Source organism: Rhinatrema bivittatum, chromosome 7 (genome assembly GCF_901001135.1).
Source record: "Rhinatrema bivittatum chromosome 7, aRhiBiv1.1, whole genome shotgun sequence".
Lineage (NCBI taxonomy): Eukaryota > Metazoa > Chordata > Amphibia > Gymnophiona > Rhinatrematidae > Rhinatrema > Rhinatrema bivittatum.
This window is the reverse complement of record NC_042621.1, coordinates 151,286,923-151,314,379: the sequence shown is the minus strand read 5'-3', so window position 1 is coordinate 151,314,379 and position 27,457 is coordinate 151,286,923. Positions and strand designations below refer to the sequence as shown.

Genomic DNA, 27,457 nt, shown 5'->3' with positions numbered 1-27,457 from the left:
CCGGGCTTGACATGTTAACACAGACCAGATGTACAATAGGTTTGGGGTAGACATGGTATTGTCTTGTTATGTATTTCTGTGTTAATGTGATTTTACATTTTGTCAATATTTATTATGAATGTTGTATTATTACTCGCTGAAAATTGTTGATCAGCGGGTTACAAATGTTTTAACTAAATAAAATAAATAAGACAGGATATATTTTGATGAACAATATATAGTTTTAATTTATCAGCAAAATCATCTTTAAACAGTTGGTAAACCTAGATCACATAGAGAAAGGAAAGTAGGCTTATTATGATCTTTTATGATCAAGAAAAAAATAATACATTAGGTGAAAATTCACACCATTTTGATTCAACTTTGAAGAAAGAGATTAATATAAATGAGAATTATGAAATCAACTTTTCAGTGCTGACTCAACAATTTTTAGTGTATCCTTTGCAGTGTTTCTCCTGGCACTGAGTTGGGACTGGGTCACATGGATCTATGGAAAACAGAAGCATTAAGGCAGAATTAATAATGTCTTTTCTTTTTCAGTGTTTTTTTTTGTTGTTCTTTTACATGAAAGTTTCCTTCTATTTCTTTGGACTTCCAGCTGAATCAAAACTGGAATTTACCGGATTATGACTCCAGAAGCCTCCATCTGCAACTGTTCACAAGCACCTCCCCCATCCCCCGTTTAGCTCAGCTGTTGCAGTGACAGTCCTTTGCCCATGTGCCATACACTGCAGCTCATTTCAGAGCCTGGTACATGTGCATCCTGAGTCTAATGACAAGGCGTCTCTCTGGTGCAATGACAGGAACTTCTTTTCCCCAACATCGCACCAGTCCCCCTTTTCTAACTGCCCTGAGGAACAGAAACTGGACTTGGATATCATATCTTTCTTTTTTTTTTTTGCTTTTCTATCTCTGGGAAAATTGTAATTCACACACTAAAATAAAAGGAGTTCACTAATGCTTTTGGATTCCCTCCTAAACACACACACACACACACACACACAACCCTTGATTGCAAAGCAATAAACATTACTTTCAACTGTAAATTTCTTTTCCAGCCTCTGCTGAAGAAATATATATAACAGTTCCAGTTGTATTCTCTATTATTTTTTAATTTATCATAGAAAATAAAAATTTCTCTTACCTTGACAGATGGATGTCTTTTCCTGGCAGTATGACACAGTTTTGCATGCTGAAATTAAGAGGAGGAGTGTGATTTAAATGATTTTCTACTCTCCAATTTAGGAATTTCACAATTATATATCACAACAAATCTTTGACTGTGTCATATTGTATTAATCTGACATATCTATAAAATATCTGTAAAGAACAATGAATTCTGAAGACTAAATCTACATATTGGATGTATTACTGTGCACAGCTGGACTAGTATTGTCTATTCTGCTTTGTCACAGTTCAATGGGGTTTCTATTCCATACATTGTATTACACTGAGCTCTGTGAGGTATCACTGAACATGAATACCATAATTAGTACAACATTATATTATATTAACCTATAGTAGATTTATAAGGGATTTTTAAGTTCACATAAATCAGATAAGCCCAAATGTCTGCAGAAGAACAAATAACTTTGCAGGGTTAGAATTAGTAATAAAATACTCCATAACAGAGTTAATGGTAAACTGGGAGGGAGAGTTACTGTAACTTTCAAGCAGTCCTCATAGGCTAAAGTCTGCAGGTATATTTACTGAAAGACTTTAGCGTGAAATCTGCTTTGAAAATTTGCAGATACAGACAAAACCAGTGCCGACATACTTGCACAAAGTTATATCTGCTCAGGAGCAAGTGCAACTTTCTACATGTATATTTGCAGTGCATGCAAAAGTCTGCATAAAATCACTTTTGTGAATACTTTTACATGCACAACCAACCAGGTAATTTTTAAGAGGCTATTTACTTTCATAAAATTGGGTTTTATGCACATAAATTACTTTGAAAATGACTTCCTAAATGTGATGGCTACTGTCATAAGTGAAAAACTAGCAGTTTAAAGCAGTGAGGATACATAAATAGCTGATCAGGCCAGACATTTGGAGAACAGATAGAAGAAAATATCTGTGTATATATCTTGCAGGAAAAACTGGTCAAAATCTATGTTTCAAGGTGATAATTAAATATACAGAACTTTTGGCACATGTCATAATTTATATTATCTTAAATGTATTGTTCCCTCGATGCTTATTCCAAGAGTTTTATTTATATGTAACATTTTCCTTAAAGATCTGCATGCATTCATTTTTTATTTTTGGATTGACATAGTTAAACCTTTCTTTAATGATATATGTGCTGATAAGTGCTGACATCCTTTTGAGCTTGTGGTAATGATATACTCTACTGATCCCTCAATGAGCAAACATACTTTGGGCTGGATTTTAAAAGCCCTACGCGATTTATGTGCACCGGGCCTATTTTTAAAAGGCCCGGTGATGCGCGTAAAGCCCCAGGACGCGTGTAAGTCCCGGGGCTTTACCAAAGGGGCGAGGAGGGCATGGGGCCAGAGGCCTCCGACACAGCGGCCATTACCACTGGATTGGAGGATCGCGTGCCGGCAGGCTGCCGGCGCGTGCAACTGGGCAGGTGCAAAAGGTAAGACAAAGGTCAGGGGGGGTTAGAGTAGGGCTAGGGGAGGAAAGGTTAGGGGAAGGGATGGGAAGGTCAGGCTAGGGGAAAGGGAACGGGTGAAGGCAGTGTAGCTCGGCGCGCGCAAGGTGCACAATTGTACACCCTCTTGTGTGCGCCCCCCCCCCCCGATTTTATAACATGCACACGCCTGCACGCGCATGTTTTAAAATCGGGCGTACATGTGTGCGCACTGGGTAGCATGCTCACATGTATGCCTGCGTGCACCTTTTAAAATCTGCCCTCTAATTGGAAGACTTTCAAGATACATTGCACTCATTGGATCCAGTTGGTTCACACTGTTTATGATGTCACACATTACCTCACACATAATGCAAGGATAGGCTTGCTAACTGGCTCTGGATTTTCAGGACAAGTTGATCCAGTCCTGTTTTTACCCCATTGCATGCTGGGATTTATTCTGCTTTACCTATTGCATTCCCTAAGAAAAGCACGACTATAAGTACCTGCATGCAGGGGAGTAAAACCAGGACTGGATCAACCTGTCCTGAAAACCTGGAGCCAGTTGGCAACCCTATGAATGGACTAGATGGAATTAGTTTTCAACAGAATTTACATGCTTAAAACTGGGTTTTACAAATACAAATGTACTTTACGCATGTAAGTGGACTTTTGAAAATTGCTATGAAAGCATGTTACATTTGAAGGTATGTTACATTTGAAAGTAGGTTACATTTTCATGTGTAACTCCTTTGAAAACTACTGCCAAAAACCTACCCCAAACCCCCCCACGCGCGCTGAGCCTATCTTGCATAGGCTACCGGCGCGCGCAAAGCCCCGGGACGCGCATAAGTACCCGGGGCTTTCCTGGGGGGCGTGTCGGGGGCATGTCGGGGGGCATGTCGTGGCCAGCGCGTCTTAGGGGGTGTTCCGGAGGCGTGGTCGGATCCTCCAGACCAGCCCCCGGACTGGACCATGGCGCGCCTGTGGCCAGCACGGCGCGCACAAGTTATGCCTGCCTTGGGGGGTTAGATAGGGCCGGGGGGTGGGTTAGGTAGGGGAAGGGAGGGGAAGGTGCGGGGAGGTGGAAGGAAAGTTCCCTCTGAGGTTGCTCCGATTTTGGAGCGGCCTCGGAGGGAATGGAGGCAGGCTGCGCTGCTCGGCGCGCGCAGGCTGCCGATTTTGGGCAGCCTTGCATGCGCCGACCCCGGATTTTAACAGATACGCGTGGCTACGCGCGTATCTATTGAAACCCGGCGTACTTTTGTTTGCACCTGGTGCACGAACAAAAGTACGCGCGAGCGTAGTTTTATAAATTCTGCCCCTATGTGTTTATATTTGGGGGTCTATGTTCTAGCCCTCATTAAAATTAGTGGATTGCATATATGATCCCCTAGTTTTAATGCAGGCAGCCATGCTAGCTCACATGCAAATCATGTATGTTAATACTCTTTTTATGTTGGCATTAAATAGTGCGGACATTAGCACAAACACCCATTGGTACACAGGCCCTTTAATTCACAACATGGATACTTGCAGTGGTACAGGGCAATTGCAAGAAAGAAACTTAATGAATATGAAATAAAGAATTTACAGTAACAACAATGAAATAGTTTTTCGAGAACTAATGATAGTACTGAATGGGCACAGTATTTTCATTTATCAATCAAAACTGAAATCTTGTGCGGTAAGGTATGCCAAACTCAAGCTTCAGATCCTACCAAACTCAATGGCCAAATCAGGGCTCTTATTTATAAAATGGTCTTATTTTTGTGTTGGCTCAGACCATTATTTATTTACTTATTTATTTACTTACTTATTTATTTAGGCGTTTTAGATACTGTCGTTCCAGAACATCATTCATAATCTTTTTTAACAATCACATTCTAAGTCAATATTCATAATCAAGGTCAAAACCAAAGCAGATATATGTTCTTCTTCACGTTCATAGGTATTCTTGGTCAACAGGATATTAAATTTATAGACTTCATATTTGTACATTTTCAAAGTCAGCATTAAAGCAAATCAAATTCTAATTCAACTACCTATACACTTTACATCTATCATTACTTATTGCTCCCTTCACTACCATTGTCTCTTGTATTGACATTTAAGTTTTCAGTTTAGTGTTATTTTATGTTAAATTGTAAGCTTTTCTGAAGAGCCATGTTTTCAGTTCACGTTTGAAGTTCATTTTTTTACGTTACTTGTCGTAATGGCTCTGGAAGGGAGTTCCACAACTTAGGGCCTGCCTTGGAAAATATTTGGACCCTTATTTGCATTAGATGTGTGTTCCGAGTAGAAGGCACTGTTAGAATTCCTTTGTTTTGTTATCTTATGGTTCTCAGTGGTGCGTTTTCCCTTGGAGAACCTTGGTACTGAATGACATCTACTGTATTTATATAGTTCAGCTTTCAATGGCTGAGATTGTTATTCTAAATTATATGGAATTTCTTTTAAAATATTGACATTTCCTTCTGAAACAAATGTAATTTATGACAATTTGATTTCTATCCAGTACTTTCAATGCTTTAATTAAGATAAATATGGTTAGTGTATTTTCCGTTATACTGATCAAATAAAGTAGAACTATGCTGATATTTATCCAATCCTGGTCAAATATATATCAAATTAAATTTTTTGATCAGGCTTTCTCTATGCATTATTTCAGTTAGCCAGAGCATTATCAAAGAAGTGAAAAGGAGCATAAAGCTGAGTCAGTGGATATTTCTTTTTTCCTCTAGAAAAATGATACATTATGCTACCAAAATTTGAAATCACAGTTTGTAAATTGATTTTGTGAGTGGAAGCACACAGGTTTATAATTTCTAGAGAACATATGGATCTAAATATCTTTCTTGTCTGTTTCAAGATGTTCAGCAGAAGTATTAATTGACTGATATTAATTTATTTAGCAATAATATTTTTCACCATTAACCAAATAACCAGGTCACTCTTACTATATATTTAGCAAAACTCCATAGATCATAAAACAGGACTTTATAAAGTAATAAAACAACTATTCAGTCCATACAATCAAAATTGTATTTATTTTATTACCAAGCATATTTCCCCAAATATTATGCCAAGTTGTTTTTCATACTGATTTATTACTTACGGTCAAGGCATGGATCCGCTAACTTCTGGCAGGGATCCGCTATCTTCTGGCAGGGATCCGCTATCTTTTGGCATGGATCTTGTATATTCTGACAGGGATCCGATATCTTCAGGCAGGGATCCGATATCTTCAGGCAGGGATCCGATGTCTTCAGGCAGGGATCCGGTATCTTCTGGCATGGATCATCTTGGCACTGCTGCTTTTGATAACCACCTCCACCCTTTGCAGACATGGTTGCTTCTGTCGCCGTGCAGGAAAGGTTTGCTTCAGGAGTGAGATTTGGAAGGATTCTCCAAGTGGTACTTGCCTAGCAGAATGTGCTCTATTTATACCCGAGAGAGTTTCTATTCCTATGCCTTGTGAGCAAAATTGTGAAACTTCAGAAAGATACTACATTTTTGCAACACCTTAAAAATCAATATATGTATGTTTTCCTCCCCAAGGACAGGGTGTATGTTATCTCAAATAATTTTCTCCATCAGCAACATAAACATTTCTACATGTTGAGGTAATTCATATTAGCTCCTCTTGTGAAACAGTTATATAGTGCAGCCCAGTTGCATCTCAATTATAGCTGTCTTCTTTTATTTACCCAAAATATCCATACAGAATATCCCTAGAAAAAATACAACACATCAAACCAAACTCAGAACAGTTTTATTAATAAAGGTTTGTAAAATGAGTCAGCATTTCCTAATTTAATATGAGGAACACAAACATTCAAACACAATAAATATTAATTTTGTCTTAAACAAAACATTTATCTCAGCTTCTATGAAATGTTAATCTGAACTCATCCCTTTTCCTTCGTCAGATAGTACTTGTTGTTCTCAAACACTTGGTAATTGTGGTACATATTTATGCTGTCTGATCACGAGTGGATGATGCAGATGAAGGATTGCACATCTTTCACATTTTCAACTTATCCCTTTTGATCTGCCAACCTGAAACCTTCAATCATCATATATGCAACCTTACACAACCCAAAGACTACTTGAGGTTTTCAATTTTATTTCTATATTGGTTTTTAAAGGGTTATGAAAAGTCACATTGTATACTTTCCCGTTCAATGGAGATTTCATGTGGACTTGGCTCAAATGCTCCGTACCTAAGATGATCTTGAAGTAGCTGTGAAACCAAACCCAATAAATAAAAACAGAGCTGCCGCAACAAGATAAGGAGCCTAAGTACTAACGGGATTTATCATTAATGCCTGTATTAAAAGTGCTTTAATATGAGTTAACATGGGCATTAAAAAATGGCCAAAACTCATTAATACATGCTATTTACAGTTTCCCCAGCGGTAACATTAACATGCATGTAAATAAACCAATTTTAAAATACAAGCCATTAAGCCCGTTAAAACGGGCTACATTAAAAAAAAATGTTGGTCCATTTTTGGACACTGCTCCCTTCTACACTTCTTTTTCCTCACTCTCCCTTCCCCTCGCTCATTCACCTCAGTCACTCATTATCCTCCCCCTCAGTCACTCACCCCCCCTCCCTCCCCTGCCCCCACTCAAACTCCCTCCCCTCATCTCACCTCTCCCATCATTCCCTCTCCCACTCCCTCCCCTTCCCTCACTCTCACCTCCCCCTTCCCTCATTCTCACTTCCCCCATCATTCTCTCTCCCACTCCCTCCCCTTCCCTCACTCTCACACCTCCCCTCTCATTCTCCCTCCCCTCACTCTCACCTCCCCCCCACTCTCACCTCCCTCTCACCTCCCCCCTCATTCTCACTCTCACCTCCCCCTCACTCTCCCTCCCCTCACTCTCAACTCTCATTCTCCCTCCCACTCCCTCCCCCTCCCCCCCTCATTCTCCCTCCCACTCCCTCAGTCATTCCCCACCCACCCTCAATCCCCTCCCTCACTCTCAATCCCCACTCCCTTCCTGCTCCCTCTTATGCTCTTCAGCGTGGCCTGCTCATGGAGACGGGAGGTCTCCGTGGATCCCTCCCCAGCGCGCACCTCAGCTGCTCCATGCCACCGCCGCCACATTTCCTCCCGATATCGCTGCCGCCGCTCCTTCCACCTAGTGTAACTTGGCCCGCCTGACACTCGCATACCGCCGCTGGTCCGCCCGATGTCGTCGCCGCTGATCCGCTGCTGCTGCTCCTCCCAGCGCCCTCTGACCGACGTGCTCTCCCGCCTGCGCATGCGCAGTAGAGCTGCTCTCTACTGCGCATTTGCAGGCCCTCGGTCAGAGCCCACTTATAAGGTAGATATTTAAATTACCTCATTCGCTATTAATGCTGGAAGTGCAGCCCTAACCTGGTCATCCTTACCTCCTGCCCCAGCCTTGTGAAATTTAGGCCTCCAGATCCTTGAAACCCACATCCATATCCACTCAATGGAGAAACAGGCCCTGCAGATCTTCAATAGCGGGAGGCCTCAGATTTCTCTTCTAACTCCAGCAATACCAAATCCAAAATGGCACTGCTAACTCTTTGACCTGCATATGTGGTTTCCCTTTTTCCCCAAATACCTCCCCTTACATCCTTTGAGAGGAAAATGAATTTGTAATTTTCTTTTCCTCCTATTGAGAAGCATGGGAGACAGCCCCTGGAACACTCTTCTGTTTTACAGTATCTGATATCACTGGAATGGAAGTAAACAAGAAAAAAAAAATGCTTGGGATAAAGTTTTTGGGGTTTTTTTGTTTTTTTTAAATCCCATATAGGTGCCATTTCTTGCCACTTTTAAAGTTACAATCCTGCAATCAGCCAAAGACAGAACAGGACTTGTCTATTGAAAAGCTGTGTTGACGGCTCCTACCTACTGCCCAATCATCTCCACCCGCTCAGTGACTGAGCTGCCGTGTTTTGCTGCCATTCTCTTAGTCAAGCAAGAAACATGATCCTATGATGCCTGTCTTTCTTTTTTTTCATAAACTATTTATTGCATGTTTTTTTAACCTACAAAGATATAATCCAATAATAGCATAGCCTGCAAACATAGATGACCCCCATATATCCTCCCCCCACTCTCCTCCCTCACTCCCCCCCCCCCAAAAAAAAAAACCCAATATGAATCTGCCTGCCTTTTTATATTCTAACTCTGCCACTAGAGGAGTGCTTACCATTCATTTCAGGGGCAATGATTGTTTGTGACTCCTAGGCATAGCTGAGGGGCATGCTGCCAGCTTTAGAGATAGGGCAAGAAGTTACTGTGCCAGCATTTCATCTTTACTTGTGTGCACATGGTACAGGTCCTTTCGTAAGTGCTGAATGCATTTCTGTTCAAAGCAGGCAGAGTAGGAGATATTCAGGGTGTCTTGGCCTCAAAGTCATTATGCCAGGTAATATTTGTCCAATATTTGTAATGGCTGTGTTGTTCAAGGAGTTTTGGATGGATAAAGCCAGCACCCCCACTTTTCTGGCATGATTGTTGGTGATACACGCTAGGTGATGCAGTAATAAAGTGCCTGCATATGATAGATGAGACGCCAATGGCCAGAGCCCCTAAATTTGTTAATAAGCTGGGAAGACGACTGGACGATGGAAAAGACATGCCAGCAATGAGGTGGAGGATGGCTTAATATGTGAAAGGTAAATGTGTGTGATTTGTGTGCACTGAAAGTTGTTTTCTTCAGAAAGAGTGTAATTATTAAGGAAGGATACAAACTAATGTATATATATATAAAAGGCTTATGTTGGACTGTTGTCACACTGTCAGGTCTTGTCTGTGGCCACCAGGTGGTGCTTGGAATAGTGGAATGTGCAGTGCATAATAGACAATATGCTCTGTAAAGTACTGTCGCACATACACACACAGGCGGACACAGACTCATATAGGCACAGGCACCAACACACATTCAGGCTCTCTCAAACACACACAGGCACACCCACACACCCACAGAAGCACACACACATGGCAGGCTGTTATTGACCAGACAACCTGAGCAATGCTGGGTAATGTTTGCTAATATGGTCTGTCTGCAAAGTCCTGGCTCTCACATTCCCATATACAGAAGCAGGCAGGCATACACACTCGCAGAAGAAGTGTGCACAAGCTTGCCGAAGCTTGCACAAGTGCACGCAGAAATGTGCACAAACTCATACAAGAGTGCACAGGTTCATACACGCATATACAAACACACAGGCAAAGGCACTGGCACAAACACACACACACAGAGGCAGACAAACACACAGGCACAGGCAGAGAAACACATGCACAGGCATACACTCACTCACACACACACACACATACAAACTCACAGGCCCATCCAAACACACACGCACAGGCCCTCATACTCACAAGTGCACACAGAGGCAGGCAGACACACCTACACCCAGGCACCTACACACACACACACTCATACATGAACACATAGGTACCCACACACACAGACAGAGGTGTACACACACACAGGCTCTTATACTCACAGGCACAGGCATACACACACAGGCACACGTGCACACTGGCTGTTATGGACCAGACTACCCAATCAGTTCAACATCAGGCACTTTTTGCTTGAGATTCTATTGATGGGAACATATTTTCGATAACGTTTAGACACGTGCTTCCTAAAGAAACCATTCATACCTTTTCTAATTTGTGTTGCCCTTTCATATCTTTTTTTGAGACGAGGCAACAAGAAGTGCACACAATGCTCAAGATGTGGTTACACCATGGATCCATACAGAGGTTTTATGATATTCCTTTCCAATCGAGCATGCTATTAACTAATGTTCCACTGGTGGAACATTTTTAAAAAGAACTTTCTATTGACTTGATGACATTCAAAGGGCTTGAATTTATACAGAGAGCCCAAAGGGTGTGACTGAGAAATGATTGTCCTCTAGAAAGAGACATTTCTGAATTTTGAGTTACAGACAGTGCAACCCAAGGATCTTAATTATGAGTTTAATCTCTTCTGTTACTTACTGCTATGATCATGTTTCCTTTTTCTCTTTTATCTCCTCCTTGTACCCTTTTTTTTTCCTTTCCATTTCTTCTTTGGAGCTTTCCTGGACACTGGCGTGACCTAAAGGGGTAATTGTGAACTTTCTATTCTGCTTCCTGAAGAAGAATGACATGGGGCCCATGGCTGTTCTCCACTTTCAGAAGGCTCTGTTAGATTCATTAACCTCCAGAGAGGTTAGAATGACTCTCATTGAAAATGGCATTGCTATTGATTGCCTTGCTGTACTGTCTACTAGGGACCTGCACATCCGTTATTCTTGTTTTGGCTCATTGTGTTTCAGAGAGGGGGGGCCGGGAACTGGGATTTTTCATTTCCTTTTTTCGGTCTATTTCATTTTTTTTCATTTTCCATTTTTTGCGCAACTAAAATGCAAATAGCACACAAAATATTCATTTTGCATGCACTATTTGCATTTTACGTGCACAATTTGCAAATTGTGTGTGTAAAATGGAAAACAAAAATGAATTTTGTTTTGAAAAGACAGGGAACAAAACAGCCTATTTCATTGCATTTTCCTTGTCATTTCAAAATTACTATACATCCCAATTTTCTATGTATTTATTTATCGAGTTTTATATACCGTCGTTCGGTTTCGCCATCACAACGGTTTACAAAGAAATGATGTATAACAAAGTTGCTAACGGATATTATGGTTGTTAATCTAGATAGCATAACGTAGATAATTTAGGTAACAAAATTTGATTTTTAACACATCGTAGATCGTGTAGATAATTTTAAATTGATATTTAACAGAGTTTCCAAAAAGGTTCCTGTGGTTGTTTACCTAAGTCGCTTCTTTAGGTAACAGTTTGTTGTTGATTTTATTAGCATGAATCGGTTGTCCAACCCATTCATCTTAAGTTTCTAAGTAGTGTCTTTGATAAAGATATGCAGTTGTTTCATTTGCTTTGTTTCCTATACAATCATCACTTTTATATGTACATAAGGTGGAAGTTGCACATCTATGTAGCTATATGTGCACAATCAGGATTTTGCAAAAGCCAGATGTATGTGCATATTATCAATGTTGTGCATTAATGTTAAAGTTTAAAAAGGGGTGGTTTAGGGGTATTTGTCATTGATCTGCTCCCCTGAGGGGAGGAATTAGCAATCTGGTATCGATCTGGCTGCAGGATACTCCTGTAGAAGGAGGAGCTAGCATCTGTTATGGATAACCCTGCCAGGAGGGCGGAGTTAGTAATCTGTTAGCACTCACCCCGCCAGGAGGATGGAGTTAGCAATATGTATGGCTTAGCTCCTTCAGAGGGGAGGCGTTAGCAATCTGTTGTAGATCACTCCTCGAGAAGAGAGGGGTAGCAATCTGTTAGTGATGTGACCGCCAGGGAGGCGGAGTTAGTCTTCTGTAGAATGCTGTCCCCAAGGAGAGGAGCTAGCAATATGTAATACTCTGTAGACGGAGTTAGCGATCTGATGTGGGATGGCTCCCACAGAGTGGCAGTCAGTATGATACCACTCTAGTAGTGTAAGGAATAAACACTTAGTAGAAATGGTGAATCCTTGGGCCGATGGCAGATGAAAGCGACCCCAGGAGGAGATCCTGAGAGGGACCACCGGCTAGGCTGGAGTATGAGACAAACACAGATAGTTCTTTATTAGACTGGAAGTTGGACCACCAGAGGTGGCAGTAGTGAGCTGATGTGCCCAGTAGGACTGAAGTCCCTCAGATACTGGAATTGTGATCTCTGGGTTGCTGAGCTGTAGAGAGAGACTATAGGTAGTGAGTAGACAGGGTATGCTGAATACATAACCAGTAGTAAATGATACACTCACAATTGTAGATATCTGTAATGGCCTCTTATGCAACAGAGAGTCTTCAGTATATTCAGGAACAGGAGCCATAGGCATATAGGCAGTCTGAAATAAGACCTCACAATAGCTGTGTATGAGAGAGCTTCTGGAATAGAAGAGTCTTGGAGGGACTTAGGAACATAGGCCCTCGTGGAGCGAGTACCGGTTCCTATCTGCAATCTGTAATAGTAATTCATAAGATATAGGTATGCGATAGCTTCTGAGATAGAAGAGAGTCTGTAAAGGTTTTTAGAAACATGGGCCCTTGTGGAGTGAATACCGGTTCCTATCTGCAATCTGCAATAATAACTCACGATCTCCGTATTTGCGATAACGTCTTAGACAGAAGGGAGTCTTCAGAGATTAGGAACATGGGCCCTCGTGGAGCGAGTATCAGTTCCTATCTGTAATAGAACTCACAGTATTCACGTCTGTGATCGCTTCCAGGCAGTAAGGAGTCTTCTGAGCATTCAGGGACGTAGGCCCTCGAGGAGCGAGTACTGGATCCTGTCTTAGCAATCTGAAATCAAGAAGAGAGAGAGCAGGGCCCCCGAGGAGCGGGTACCCCTAGGTAAGTTTGTAGAGGCAGAGCAGCGGAGAAAGAATTCCCCTTGCTAACTCGATTCGTAGTTGCAAGCAAAGACCTTTTAAGTTGGAAGCAGATGATGTCACTACGGGGGGACGTCCCCGAGGTTCGCACCCTTGCTGGTACAAAGTCTGGAGCACCCTTACGTCATCAGGAACATGGCGGATCCACAGCATCAAGCCAGCCTGGGGATTCTGGGGCGAAGAGGCAAGGAAAAGCCGCGGCAGCATCTGTCCATCAGACCCAAAGGGAGTCACCACAAAGGTAGAGTGGGTGGAGCGAGGGCGAGAACAGGCATGAACGCAACAGTATTTCAGGCCAGGGTTTGGAAATTTGCATGCAAGTTGGTATTTTGTAAGCGATATGCACCCATATGTTATCAAACTAATGAGTAGGCTTTTACACCTTCTAATTGGTTCATGGAACTGAAACTGCAGCTTATTTGTCTGCAGTTTTTGCTTGGAAAGTCTGGGTTTGATGGGGGGGTGAGAGTGAAGTGGTGGAAGGTCTAAATGAGTTGGTGGAAGAGTGGGCAGGGAGAGCAAGTAGAGGGAGGGGGAAAAGAGAGAGAAAGTGTTGTGGTTCATGTTAGGGAAGAAGGAGAAAGAGAATGTGTGATGGGTTTGGCTTGAGGGAAAGAGAGAATTTATTTTATTTCAAATCTTTTATATACTGGTGTATAGCAATCTGCCTTCATTCCGGTTTACATGATAAACAACTTATTACATCGAGTTAACACTGGAACAGTATATTACAGTAAATTTTGCACTTGAACAAGAGACTTCTTAAATGACCAACTATAACATTTTAACAGAATAAATTCTAACAACGAGCCGATTGAATGGTATGTTGGGGCTGATATAAGAGTCTGAAATTCGATCGGCAGTGGGGACCATATCTATAATTAACTAAAAAAGGGGTACGTTAGAAGGAGATCATGGGAGGTAGAGAGAAGTGGATAGGTGAGAGGGGAGAGAGGAGAACGATCGACAAGCCTAGTGTGTGGAACCAAAAATGGGTGATGGGTCATGGTAGTTGTAAGCCGCTTAGCCCACGCCATCTCTGAACGTTTGGCTGAATATCCATGTTTTTAGTTCTTTTTTGAAGGCTTTGGCGTCAGTAATTGAGCTTAGGTATTGTGGTAAGGAGTTCCATAGGTTTGGTCCTGCTATGGAGAAAGCTCTGTTCCTAGTGTTAGTAAGTTTCAGAGAGTGTGATGGGGTTCATTTTGGCAGGGAAATGGTAGAGCAAGAGTGACTGAGATAAGGCTTAGAGGAGAGAAAGGAAAAAGAGAAGGAGAGTATGGTGGGCTCCAGGTTGAGTGTGGAGTAAGAGAGAGTGTGGTAGTATCCAACTTGGGGGGGGGGGTGGCATATAGAGTGGTGGGGTCTGCTTTGAGATAAAAAGGGAAGAGAGAGTGAGTGAGTAGTGGCATCTGAATATGTGTGTCTGTTTGTGTGAGGGTATGTGTGTTCAGGGGCCCATAGGAGAACATGCATCTGGGCCTAAGTGATCATTGCTCCACCATTGGCAGTCTGTCACTTAACGGCACGTATTTCAGCTAGCTCCAACATAAATCATCTCTCATTCTAAAAGATTGTGTCAGCTTTAGTTACTTCTGTCTGGAAAGCTGAGTGGGATGGGGGCAGGGAAAGGGAGGTAGAAAGGTTTATTGGGGAAATCACTGAAAACTGTAAATCTGGTTATGCCCTGGTATTTCTCTATCATAGTAAACTAGAACTGCCATCCAAAAATCCTTTAAATTGTAACTATTATTTCAACATGCATTTACCCATGCACACTTATCTTTAAATATGAAGGGACATCATACGTGGGAAAACTCTGTGAAAAATAGAACCAGTGCAAAAACATTGATGGGGGAAATGCTCAGACTCTTTTAAATTATAGCAAGCAGTTTTGGATATTCAAGCTGAACACGATGATTACGTTAGGCTGAAATAAAGAACTGGAGTGGAATGCACTCATGAATCAGGAGATGAGATCACATGATTTATGAGAGTGGTGGTTGTTTAACTGGCCACCTGACATTATTTTAAATTTGTCGGGTTTTTTGCAGTTTTATTATGGCAGAAAGAATGCTGAAAGAAGAGCCTCCAGCTGCTGTTAGTTTGGGCTTTTACATCAGAGGATAAGCAGTCCTGAAGCAGTTTACTCAAAACACTGAACCATGTCGAGTGCAGCTTGGCATCTATGATCAAGGAAAGTAAAATATTTTTTCAACATACCAGCATTTTGAAATATGGTTGGACTTTAGATCACATGTGATATGTGATTTAGGAACTGTTACTAATTATGAAAGCAGTCTGGATTTCTAATTTTAAGTAGCTGTTTGGATTTTCAATTTTGATTAAAGATTTTGAACAGCATAGCATAAAATGTTAGTGATGTGGGATTTATAATCACAGCTGTTAAATTATGACTGTGGTAAAGATATTAATTTGAATATAATCATACAATGGAGCAATTCCATGTGTGCAACAGATAAAATGGTATGGTTTTCTCTGGAAATTTATTACAGAGTTTTTTCACATATGATGTCCCTTCCCAGTGTGCATACATAAACACATGTTGAAATAATAATTACAATTTAAAGGATTTTTGAGTGCTAGTTCTAGCTTTGTATAATATACTATTGATAGCAAGTCGGATTACTATTTTTGGTGATTTCCCTCTTTCATTGACCAGGTACGTAAGGATTCTGCAATCCTCATAAAGTTTTCAGTATTAAATTTCCCATGCACCCTTCCATCATATGATTTGTTCTTGAAATCACAGAATGGGAGCAGATTTGGATGGCCCATATTGTTGCAAAATATGCATACACTTTAGTTTGCACTCCCTGTAGGCTTGTTTCATGACTTGAGAAAAGTGAATTTACGTCTATGCATCTGTTATGTTATTTATTGAAGCTCACTTGAGAGATTTAGTTTGTATTCATAAATTATATATAGCTTGGGCTAGGGTTTTAGGTAGCTCTTTATTTTTTCAGCAATTGGATGTCTCTTTCAACTAGAGATCCACTTCCCTTGACCACCTGCCTTGAGCTATTTCTCTTTAGTTTCACATTCAAGTTCAGGAAACTTTATTGACCTGACAATTTGTACATGCTGCCAACATAATACATAGTTACTTTCAAAATGGCATACAGGTACACATTGGCATATGTACATCGGCATGCGTCCATACACAGCCATTTTATAACATGCATCTGCATGTTATAAAACTGCCAGACCACTCGCACATGTGCACCAAATTTTAAGTGGGTACATGCATGGGCACACAAATCCTGCTTCTACCACATAAGTTGGGGAATTTTAAAAGGGGCATGCACCTATGCCATTGCCAGTTTAACCAGTTCGTCCACCAGTTTGCCCACTTAACAGCTAGGTCCTCCTAACCCCCTGGTTTGATAGTCTGCACTCCCCCCAGTTACCCCAGACCCTATAAACCCCTGAGAAATTGCTCTTTTTTATATTTTTAAACTTATACCTCTTCAATAGCAGAAGCAAAATTACACAGCAGGGGACCATGGCATGCAATGGGGTGTGGAAGTATTTATATGCACATCTGTTGGCCAGGCCCCAAAACGTCCATGTCCCGTCACTTTTTGGACACTTTGCAGGTGTGCACATAGCGGATTTTAAATGTGTATCTGGGCATTTTTTAAAATAGGGTCATCATGTAAGCCCAACTTGTTCATGGGGCACACTGGGCTTTTAAAATTCATTTTAAAATGATTAAAATAAAATAAGAAAAATATAACAATAATAATAAATGCAATATAAATTATATAGTTCAGAAAGGGTAATGACAAAGACAATTCCAGGTTTCTGGTGATGTTAAATATTATCTCTGGTCATTCTGAGTTTAATATTCAGAAAGATCTAGAAGCCAATATTCTAAAGTATATTAACATTGGCTATTAATGTGCATTAATTAGCTTGCATTAGTGGACAGGCCTGGTGACCTGACACAACATATATGGGCAGATTTTCAAAGGCTACATGCATAACATATGTGCGTAACCTGAGGAAATCTGCCCCTGCGTGCGCCGAGCCTATTTTACATAGGCTTGGCGGCACGCGCAAGCCCCGGGACGCGCGTATATCCCGGGGCTTGCAAAAAGGGGCATGGCCAGGGGGCATGGTGGCGGCCCGGGGCGGTCCGGGGGCATGGCCGAGTGCCCCAACACAGCGGCCTGTGTCGGGGCCTGCCGTGTCAGCAGACCTTCAGCGCGCGTAAGTTATGACTGCCCAGAGGGAGGCGTAACTTCCAGGATAAAGGTTAGGAGGGGGATTTAGGTAGGGCTGGGGGGTGGGTTAGATAGGGGAAGGGAGGGGAAGGTGGGGGGAGGCGGAAGGAAAGTTCCCTCCGAGGCCGCTCCGATTTCGGAGCGGCCTCGGAGGGAACGGGCAGCGCGCGCTGACCCCGGATTTTAAAAGATACGCGCAACTACGCGCGTATCTATTGAAATCCGGCGTACTTTTGTTTGGGCCTGGAGTGCGAACAAAAGTATGTGCTCGCGCTTTTTTTTAAAATGTACTCCAAAGTGCTTTGCTGCTATAGTTGCTATTTGTCTGGTTTTCTTGAAAATTATTCAGATTGTTTCCTGCTCATTCATTTGTGCAGTGTCTTTTGTTTCCTCTGTCAGCTTTGAGAACAGGCATCTCCTATAACTTTGTATTTTCCACAGGCCAAGAGGGAATGCATTTCTGTTTATGTTTCTTTTTCTTCTTGGGATTTCCATTTCAGATTTTGTCTGCACATTTCTAGCTCTAATTTATGGTCCCTTATTCAATATTTCTTGAGGGTATGTGCATGTTCTGTGATGGAGGTGAGATATTCTGCATAGTGGGGAGCAAACATTTCAACCCAAGGGCCATATCAGGGCCCAGGAGGATGGGTTCCCTAGGAGCCTCAGAGTCTGAGGAGCAGGGGGAGGGTCCCCTGAATTTCCAATGTGATAAGACTGAGAGAGACAGTACTTTAGTTGCCATGGGCTTAGAGTGGCCTCACATTCACAGGCTGGTTTGTTTGGTTTTATAATGTGCATCTCCTAATAGGAGGCTGTTTTCAGGACTAAATGTCCCATTAGGCAAAGCAGGTAATTGCCTAGTGTGGCCTTCAGTAATGAGGATGCCATAAGTCTTTTTAAGGAGATTGATGCAAGGGGAGAGAGTGTTGCTTGGAGGAAGGAGGATGAGTGTCCCATTGATTGCATCATAACTTCAGACAGATCCCCACTTCATCCTTATCTCATAGCTTCTGAGGAGGATACCCCAAGGGCATGCAGGAGAGAAATGATAACCTTTTTCTGAAGGGCAGTATAACAAATATATTAAACTAAACTAAATTAAATCTGACCCTGACTGCATTAGTGTTTAAGGGTCTTCTGTAATATTTATAATGACACCATGTCATAGGTAAGGATTTTGCTGTTTTGGCCCTGGCAAGTTTGCTACATGTGTACAAACACTGGGCCAGATTTTCAAAGGGGTACGCGCGTACCCCCTGAAAACCTGGCCCAAGCTCCCCCTGTGCGCGCCGAGCCTATGTTGCATAGGCTTCCGATGCGCACAAAGCCCCGGGACGCGCGTAAGTCCCGGGGCTTTCCCTGGAGGGGCGTGGGGGCGTGTCGCGGCCGGCGCGTCATCAGGGGTGTTCTGGGGGTGTGGCCGTGGCCTCCGGACCAGCCCCCGGACCGGACCATGGCGCGCCGGCGGCCGGCCCGGCACACGCAAGTTACGCCTGCCTTGGGCAGGCGTAACTTGTTCAACAAAGGTAGGGGGGTTTATATAGGGCTGGGGGGGTGGGTTAGGTAGAGGAAGGGAGGGGAAGGTGCGGGGGGGTGGAGGGAACAGAGGCAGGCTGTGCGGCTCGGCTCGGTGATTTTGGGCAGCCTTGCGCGCGCCTACCCCAGATTTTAAAGGCTACGTGCAGATCTATTAAAATCAGGCATATTTTTGTTTGCACCTGGTGCACGAACAAAAGTACGCGCTCGTGCTTTTTTTTTTAAATGTACCCCTGTGTGTTTTGCAGAGTTTTATGTTACTTTCCAAGGTGCCAGGTAGTGACAAGAGATTATGTCAATGTTACTGAGTTGACCCCAGAATCTGAATACACTTTTTTTAGGGTGAATAGTAAGTGTCCTACTTTTGCACTGCACCCATTATTGGTTGAGTTTTGTTGATATTTGCAAATAAGTGAGTAATAAGTATTGAGTAAATAAACTGGAGGGATGGGGTTCTGTGGGGTCTTATCACATTCCCCATAGTTTTGGCTTAATGAAAGACCTTAGACTTCACTCCCCTATAAAAGAATTAATAGCAACTTTAGTGGAGGCTTGAAGCTGGCCAAGTGTTATTTTGATGAACACAAATTCTATAGAGAATGTTCTTGTTATTTCAAGGTCTATTAGTCTTATGGAAGATTTGCCTGTACGAATATTTTGTGCATGAAAGTGGCAGAATGCGCTAAACCTGGCCTTTGCCCCAACTGCTTTCAGAGGCTATCAACAAAGTTCATTCTTTTTTGCAGGATCTAAGTTGCTGTTTTCACCAAGGCTGCTCTCAGTCACTTCTGGCTTCAGTTGTCATGGTGCTGTGCAATGCTTTCAATTTTTTGGAGTCAATTTTATAAAGTCTAAAATGTTGGTATTGTGCCCCTATTATGTACATCATCAGCTGCTGTTTTATGTTCAGTGAATTTTGAAACTGCATAACATGTTGATATCACGGAGACATATTTTGAAGGTTCTTCTACCAATTAAAATGGGGGTATATTATTCAGTGAGTATTGTAGAATTTGGGATTTTATTGATTATTCTTGTAAAATGTATTCTTAATGATACAAGAAGGAGCAAAGTGATTTGATTTTCATGAGACACTAACATTTGTTAAAATGTGCAACACAATCATACATTTTTGTACTGGTGTACAAAGATCTGGATATACATGTCATATATACTATTTTTATTCACTTTAAAGATCTAGTTTAATTAAAATTGAATAAAGGCAGACAGAATGTGAAATATTGCATAGATAGGAGCAATACATTTAACATCTTCACTAATGCAAGAAAATTAGAGGAATATTTTTAAGAAGACACAAGAAGACAATAGATATACTGATGAATAATATATTTAATTTAGCAGCAATATCATCTTAGTATAAATTGGTCACATAGGCGATAGGAAAATAGATTGATTATGATGTTTTTTGATTAAGTGAAAGAATAGGGCAAAATCTGCACATTCTTGATTCATTTTTATACTGATATGAATAAGATTTATGAAGAGAACTTTCCAGCGCTGAATCAACATTTCTTATATCCTTTTCCTTGACCCTGTTGGCATTGGCTTGGGTATGGGTCACATGGATCTATAGGAAACAGAAACATAAAGGCAGAATTAATCTTGTTCTTTTTGCTTTCTTTGTATTTTTACCTGTAAGTTTATTCTTATTGCTTTGAACTTCCAGTTGCTTTGGACTTCCAGCTGAATTGCAACTCCTCATGACTTTTCCCCTTTTTTTTTATAAGCCCCTGTTTCCTTCCCCTATCAGGCTCAACTATTGCAGTTACAATCTTTGGCCACAGGTCGAAGCTCTTTGCAGATCCCGATACACGTGCATCCTCAGTCTGGAAAATAGGTATCAATGCTATGTGATGGCTGAGAGTCCTTTCCCTTCACAGCATTCCAGTTCCAAATGTCCCAGGGAATAGTAACCCAGGATTGGGAATTATGTTGCTCTCTCTTTTTTGTTTCATACTTCTGGAAAAATTGTGATTGAAAGTTTTAAGAACATAAGAACATAAGAAATGTCAATGCTGGGTCAGACCAAGGGTCCATCAAGCCCAGCATCCTGTTTCCAACAGAGGCCAAACCAGGCCACAAGAACCTGGCAATTACCCAAACACTAAGAAGATCCCATGCTACTGATGCAATTAATAGCAGTGGCTATTCCCTAAGTAAAATTGATTAATAGCCATTAATGGACTTCTCCTCCAAGAACTTATCCAAACCTTTTTTGAACCCAGCTACACTAACTGCACATGTACTCACAGTTGATTGATTAGCAATAAACATTACTTTGACAAACTGGTTATTTATTTTTCAACTTCTGCTGAAGAATGATATATTAGGGATGTGCATCCAAAAATGTTTTTGATTCATTTTGTCATTTAGATGTTTTTTTCTTTATTTTTTCTTTTATGTTTATTTTGTTTTGTTGAAATGAAATAAACATAAAACTAAAAGAAAAAGAAATAGAAAAAACCCCAAGAGAAAGCCAAAATGAAATGGATCAGGCAAAACAACAATAGTTCACCCCCAGTACCACCATGATATTTAAAATATCCTTTCCTACCCCATCACCCTCTCCTCCCTATAGGTAGTAGCTTACCCTGCCTGTGGTGTCATAGCAGTCAAAACAGGTCCAGTTTCAAATTGGCATAGGCCAGCGCCTTCCTGTTGTATGAATGCTGTATGGCTATATAAAAATGGCACTAGACTCAGGTTCTTGAGGCTAGCGCCATTTTGTTTTACATCCATATGCAGTATGGCTGTACAATATAAGGCCAGAAAAAAAATAGTGCCAGTTCTGAGGCCAGCTGATGTCATTTTCAGACAGAATCAACTGTGGATCACTCCTGCCCCATTTAGGCTTCTAGCTAATGGGGTAAGCTACTACCTGCAGAAAGAGGGAAAAGCCAGGGGTGGAAAGGTAAAATAAAAAAAAAATTATGATGACTCAGGTGGGTGGTTGCTGACTTTCTGAAAGGAAAAGCAGTATAAAGAAACCTAAATATCATGAACCTAAGAACATAAAAAATTGCCATACTGGGTCTGACCAAGGGTCCATTATGCCCAGCATCCTGTTCCCAACAGTGGCCAATCCAAGCTACAAGTACTTGGCAAGTACCCAAAACTAAGCAGATCCCATGCTATTGATGCCAGTAATAGCTCTGGCTATTCCCTAAGCCAACTTGATTAATAGCAGTCAATGGATTTCTCCAAGAACTTCTCCAAACCTTTTTTAAACCCAGCCACAATAACTGCACTATCCACATCCTCTGGCAAAAATCTCCAGAGCTTAATTGTACGTTGAGTGAAAAAGAATTTTCTTTGATTAGTGGGGTCCTTTTTTTCATTTTCAAATGAAACACAAGTCTTTCATTACATTTAAAAACAAATGCACACCTCTAAGATATAATCGTTATATGTGGTAAAGCAAATGTAATTTCTCTTACCTTGGCATTTAGATGTCTGGTCCTGACATTGTGGAATATCCTTGCATGCTGAAAGTAAGAAAAAGAAAATGTGATTTAAGTGACTTTCCATTTTCCGTTTTAGGAAGGTCCCAGTTATATTTCCTAATACATCTATGAGTGCATGGAATGGCATACTGTGGTAAATACATTGTCCTAATCTGACTTATCTGTAAAATATCAGTAACAAATAATGAATTCAGAAGGCCAAGCCTACACACTGAACATATTGCTATGCACAGCTGAACTAGGAATAAATGTCATAACCTAACTTATGCATCTGATGAATTGGACTCTGTCCTCGAAAGCTCATGCTTCAATAAATTGGTTAGTGTATAAGGTGCCATCTGACTCCTGTCTTTTTTGCATAACCTGAATGTTATTATATAAACATCAAATAGTTATTGCTATTCATATAGTACATTTTATTAGACATTTTAAAAAATGCAGGCAGATGCAAAGTAAGCAGGTGCTTTTATCAGTGAATTTAGTACCAGTTGTCAAAGGGAAAACATAAGCTTGTTTTCAATTTGAAAATTGCCCAAGGAAAGAAATACCCACAGAGATCTGCATCTGCTTCCTGCATAACACTGCCCAGGGAAATGGGAATGCCTCAACAAAAATATGGTGCATGGTTGAACAACATGAATACACTTACCCACGTACAAGATGAACTATCTTCAAATAACTCTTTTACCCATGTAAATAAGCATCTAAAGCCTGGATTCATCATTCTGCTATATTTATGATGGCTCGCGAATAAAGAAGGGAAGGGGGGCCTATAGTGTGCAGCTGTCTGCATTGTGGTGGTATTTATTTTTTTTAATTTAGATTCTTATTCTGCTTTTTGCACTTTTTTCAGTGCTTCAAAGTAGATTACATTCAGGTACTATAGGTATTTTCCCTATCCCCAGAGGGCTTATAATTTACACTTGTACCTGAGGCAATGGAGGGGAAAGTGACTTGCCCAAGGTCACGAGGAGCAACAACAGGACTTGAACGCTGGTCTCCTGGTTCACAGCCACTGCTCTAACCACTAGGCTACTCCTCCACTCCTCAATGGTATGGTTTTGCCCTCTGTGGTGTGGCTGCACTGCACACTATCACCCCCATAGGGCCACAGGAAAAGGCATAGTTATTTCCCGCAGTGCTGCCAGCGATAATGTGAAAAACATTATCGCCCGCAGGGCTGCTGGGACATAACTCTGCCCAACCCAGCCCATACTCCTCCCCTTCTTTTAACTTGAATAGTACCGCCGCAGTGTGGCCGGTTTCGCATGCAGTAGGGTGTTATGCATGCGAGAAGGCCATATCGCAACTTGATAATTGACCCGGAATATGAGTAAAAGGCTTTTAAAAATTTCTTTAAGTTCAGCTGAACCAGTTGGGTCCAGATATAAACAGAAGAAAAGAAATAAGTTGCAAATTTGAAATAGTTGATAAATCAATTTCTCTCTGGTAGAATTAATGATAAGTTGGGAGGCTAGAAAGATCCCTTCAACAACTGACATGTTGATTACTATTATCAGGGATGGGTTTGATTGGCTACTAATTTAGTGTTGGTGCCATTCAGGCCCCTCCTGTCTGCAGTGAGCCTCAAAGATATGGGCTAGATTTTAAAAGCCCTGCGCGCCGGCGCGCCTATTTTGCATAAGCCGCCGGCGCACGCAAAGCCCTGGATGCGTGTAAGTCCCTGGGCTTCGTAAAAGGGGTGGGAGGGGGCGTGTCCATAGAAGTGTCGGCAGTCCGGGGGCGTATCCTGGGGGCATGTTCGGGGGTCAGGGGGCGGTCCGGGGCGGGTCCGAGGGTGGGCCGGGAGGGCGGTCCCGAGTCCCCCAGCACTGCGGCCTGTGCCGGGGAATGCCGAGGCGGCGCACACAGGTTACACCTGCTTCAAGCAGGTGTAACTTGCACAACAAAAGGCAAAAGGTAGGGGGGATTTAGGTAGGGCTGGGGGTGGGGTAGATAGGGGAAGGTGGGGGGACGCGGAAATAAAGTTCCCTCTGAGGCCGCTCCGATTTTGGAGTGGCCTCGGAGGGAACGGAGGTAGGCTGTGCGGCTCGGCGCGTGCAGGCTGACGATTTTGTGCAGCCTTGCACGCGCCGACCCCGGATGTTATAAGATATGCGCGACTATGCGCGTATCTTATAAAATCCTGCATACTTTTGTAAGATCTACCTCAGCGTGCGGTGCCCCAGACCTTGGCAATCCAATGGCAATCCTCAAAGCACAGTGAGCACAAGGACTAAGCTGTACTCACAGGCCCTCACCCTAACATGGACATTATCAGAAATGTCCAAGAAATAACGTTTTAAAATAAATAATTGGAAGCCCAGAGAGGGCGAGACTTGAGAGTGAAAGCTTAGTCTCCATGCTTATTGCACCTCTGGAGCTGAAGTTCTAGAGAGAAGGAGACAGTAGCGACAACAGCAGGAGGGGCACCTTCCAAAATGAGGCAGGATTGCAGGGTGGAGGGAAGCAGGATATTTTCTGCACCCACAGATTTTGCAGCCTTAGACACAGGCCTAGTAGACCTATGCATAAATCCAGACCTAACTATCATGACTGAAGAAGCAGCAGTTTAAAGTAGTGAGGCTACACAAGTAGTAGCTCAGCCATAAGACTCATTATATTTCATTTCATTTTACAAATATTCGATTGTATAATGTCATGTGTTTTTATTGAATTATTTGTATTTTATTTCATTTTTAGGGTTAGGATATTTTTATGTTGTATTATTTATACGGATTTGAAGGTTTATGTTTTATGTGATTTTATTTGTATTTATGCTATGAACCATTATGATTGTTATCAGAATATCGTAATACAAAATAATATAAATAAATAAATAAAATACATTGGAATTTGCAAAATAGATCTGTGTATACATTGTCCAGCAAAACATATTTAAACTATTGAATTGTTTCAGGAAGACTGTTCAACATATAGAAGCTGTGACACTTCTCTTCAATTATATAGCCTAATAGAATTACTACTATTTTCTATATGTTCAATATACAGAGCTTTGGCACCTATCTTAAACTGTAGAGCATGACTGTAGAGCATGTTTCCTAGATATTTATTCCTAGAGTTCTATTTATATGTAAAATCTTCACCCACCCATTTTTCACTTTAGGACTGACAGTGAAATCTTTCTTTAATGTTATATGTCCCGATAAGTGCTGTTATCCTTTTGAGCCTGTGCTAATAATATCCCCTACTGGCTCCTGACCTCTTCTCAGAATTTTAAAGACTGTCAAGCTATATGACACACATACATTGTATGAGCCAGTTGGTTCATACTGGTTATAATGTCACACACATCTTATATTGCTTGGGCTGATTAGATTTGAGGGCCCATGAACTATCCCAATTTAAAATCAACAGGTATCACTTGTTTCCATCAATTTTAACATTGGAACAAAAGCTAATGCAGATGCAAACAGTGTACATTAATGCATTCTGGTCATGGGTATTAGATAGAGCAGACATTATTGTTAACACCTATTAGTACATATGTTCTTTTTCCATTATATTGATAAAAACAATAGAACTCGATATTTTGGTATTATTACAATTATGCTCAAATATAACAAAGGACATTTCCTAATCAGATTTTCTTTATCCTTTATTATGATTAGTGAGGATATGATCATAGAGATTATAGGTAGCATAAAGCTTAATCAATGGAGATACATGAACTGGATATTCCAGTGATGAAATAATATATTATCCCCCAAAGAGTTAATACCACAGAGTTACTGCCTAGATTGTAAAGTTAGCTGGATAAACTTATCCAGTTTTGGAGGAATATTCAGTGGTGCAGCTGCACTATTGAATATAGATGGATATCTTAAAGATAGCTGGATAACTTTATTCAGTTAACTTTAGGACAACTCTATGTCATGACCAGCTTGGCTAACTCTGAGTATCAGTGTTAGCCACTTCTTCCAGAAATGCCCACAGAATGCCTCTATGTTATCCAGCAAACTTTTAGCTGGATAATGAGATATCCAGCTAAGTTTAGCTGGATATGTGCCCAAAATATTCAAAAATCAAAATTTAGCTCAATAACTTGTGAGTTATCCAGCTAAATGCCTCTGAATATGTATCTCACAGTTTATAAATTAAACTGTATTATAGAGTATTAGGTTTCTAAAAAATATATAATGGATAAATATCTTTATTTTTCATTTGTTTATAGATATTCACCACCAATATTAATTGACTCACATTATTTCAATTAACAATGATATTTGTCCTCATTAAGTAATTAACCAGTTCACTGTTACAAATTTATCTAAGCAGCATGGATCCAGAAATCCAGAGTTTATAAAGCAATTAAACAGCTATTAATTCCATTCAACAAAGACTACATTTATTTTATTACAAAATATGTTTCTTTAAATATTATGCCGAGCCATTTTTCATACTGATATTACTTACGATCTTGGCATGGATTGGGTATCTTCTGGCAGGGATCTTGGCACTGCTGCTTTTGATAACCACCACCCTTTGCAGACATGGTTGTTTCTGTCGCCGTACAGCAAGGTTTGCTTCAGGAAGGAGGTCTGAAAGAAGGATTCCCTAAGTTATATTTTGTCTGGCACAGTGTGTTGTTTTTATACTCTAGCAGCCTTTGATACCAGCGGATACTGAGTGACTTTCCATAGGTGGGGACCATAAACACTCATTACAATATAATAAGACTCATATAGCTAGGATATTTGAAAACCTCTAAACCCATTATTAAGTTTTTATGCATTCTCAAAGGCAGGGTGTAGCTTGCTAGTGTAGTATTCCATGTCTTAAAGCCTTTGTTTATATTGTTTCTACTATACATTTGATTACATTCCTTTCAAAGTACTTCATTAATGAGACTGAGTTGAATAATCATTATGGGGCAATAATCAAAGCTTTTACATGAGCTAATGTGTTTAGCTGCATAAAACCAGATCTTGATTTTTGCCTCTTCCCCACCCCCCACTCTCCCTTTAGTGGGAGATTGTTTTTTCAAATCTCAGCTATTACTTTGTGGCACAATATTCAGATACTATTTTACCCACATTGTGTTCTCCAGCTGGATTTTCAAAGGGAAATGCCATGAGGAGTTTTTCCTTTTG

General features: G+C 41.1%; 1 protein-coding gene and 1 long non-coding RNA gene across 2 annotated transcripts; both read right to left on the bottom strand.

Annotated features, from left to right (window-relative positions):
* Window positions 1-201: 201 nt before the first annotated feature.
* On the bottom strand, window positions 202-6,039 carry LOC115095527 (cornifin-A-like). Its single transcript, XM_029609340.1, has 3 exons — window positions 5,721-6,039; window positions 1,145-1,192; window positions 202-487 (listed from the first exon to the last, which is right to left on the bottom strand). Exons 1-3 carry the CDS (start codon window positions 5,950-5,952, stop codon window positions 420-422), a joined length of 348 nt encoding a protein of 115 aa, XP_029465200.1. The 5' UTR covers window positions 5,953-6,039; the 3' UTR covers window positions 202-419.
* A 14,149-nt stretch (window positions 6,040-20,188) lies between these two features.
* Window positions 20,189-26,944, bottom strand: LOC115095526. The gene is made up of 3 exons (XR_003857802.1): window positions 26,781-26,944; window positions 22,317-22,364; window positions 20,189-20,446 (listed from the first exon to the last, which is right to left on the bottom strand). It is a non-coding gene; the product is annotated as an uncharacterized LOC115095526 (long non-coding RNA).
* Between the last annotated feature and the right edge of the window lie 513 nt (window positions 26,945-27,457).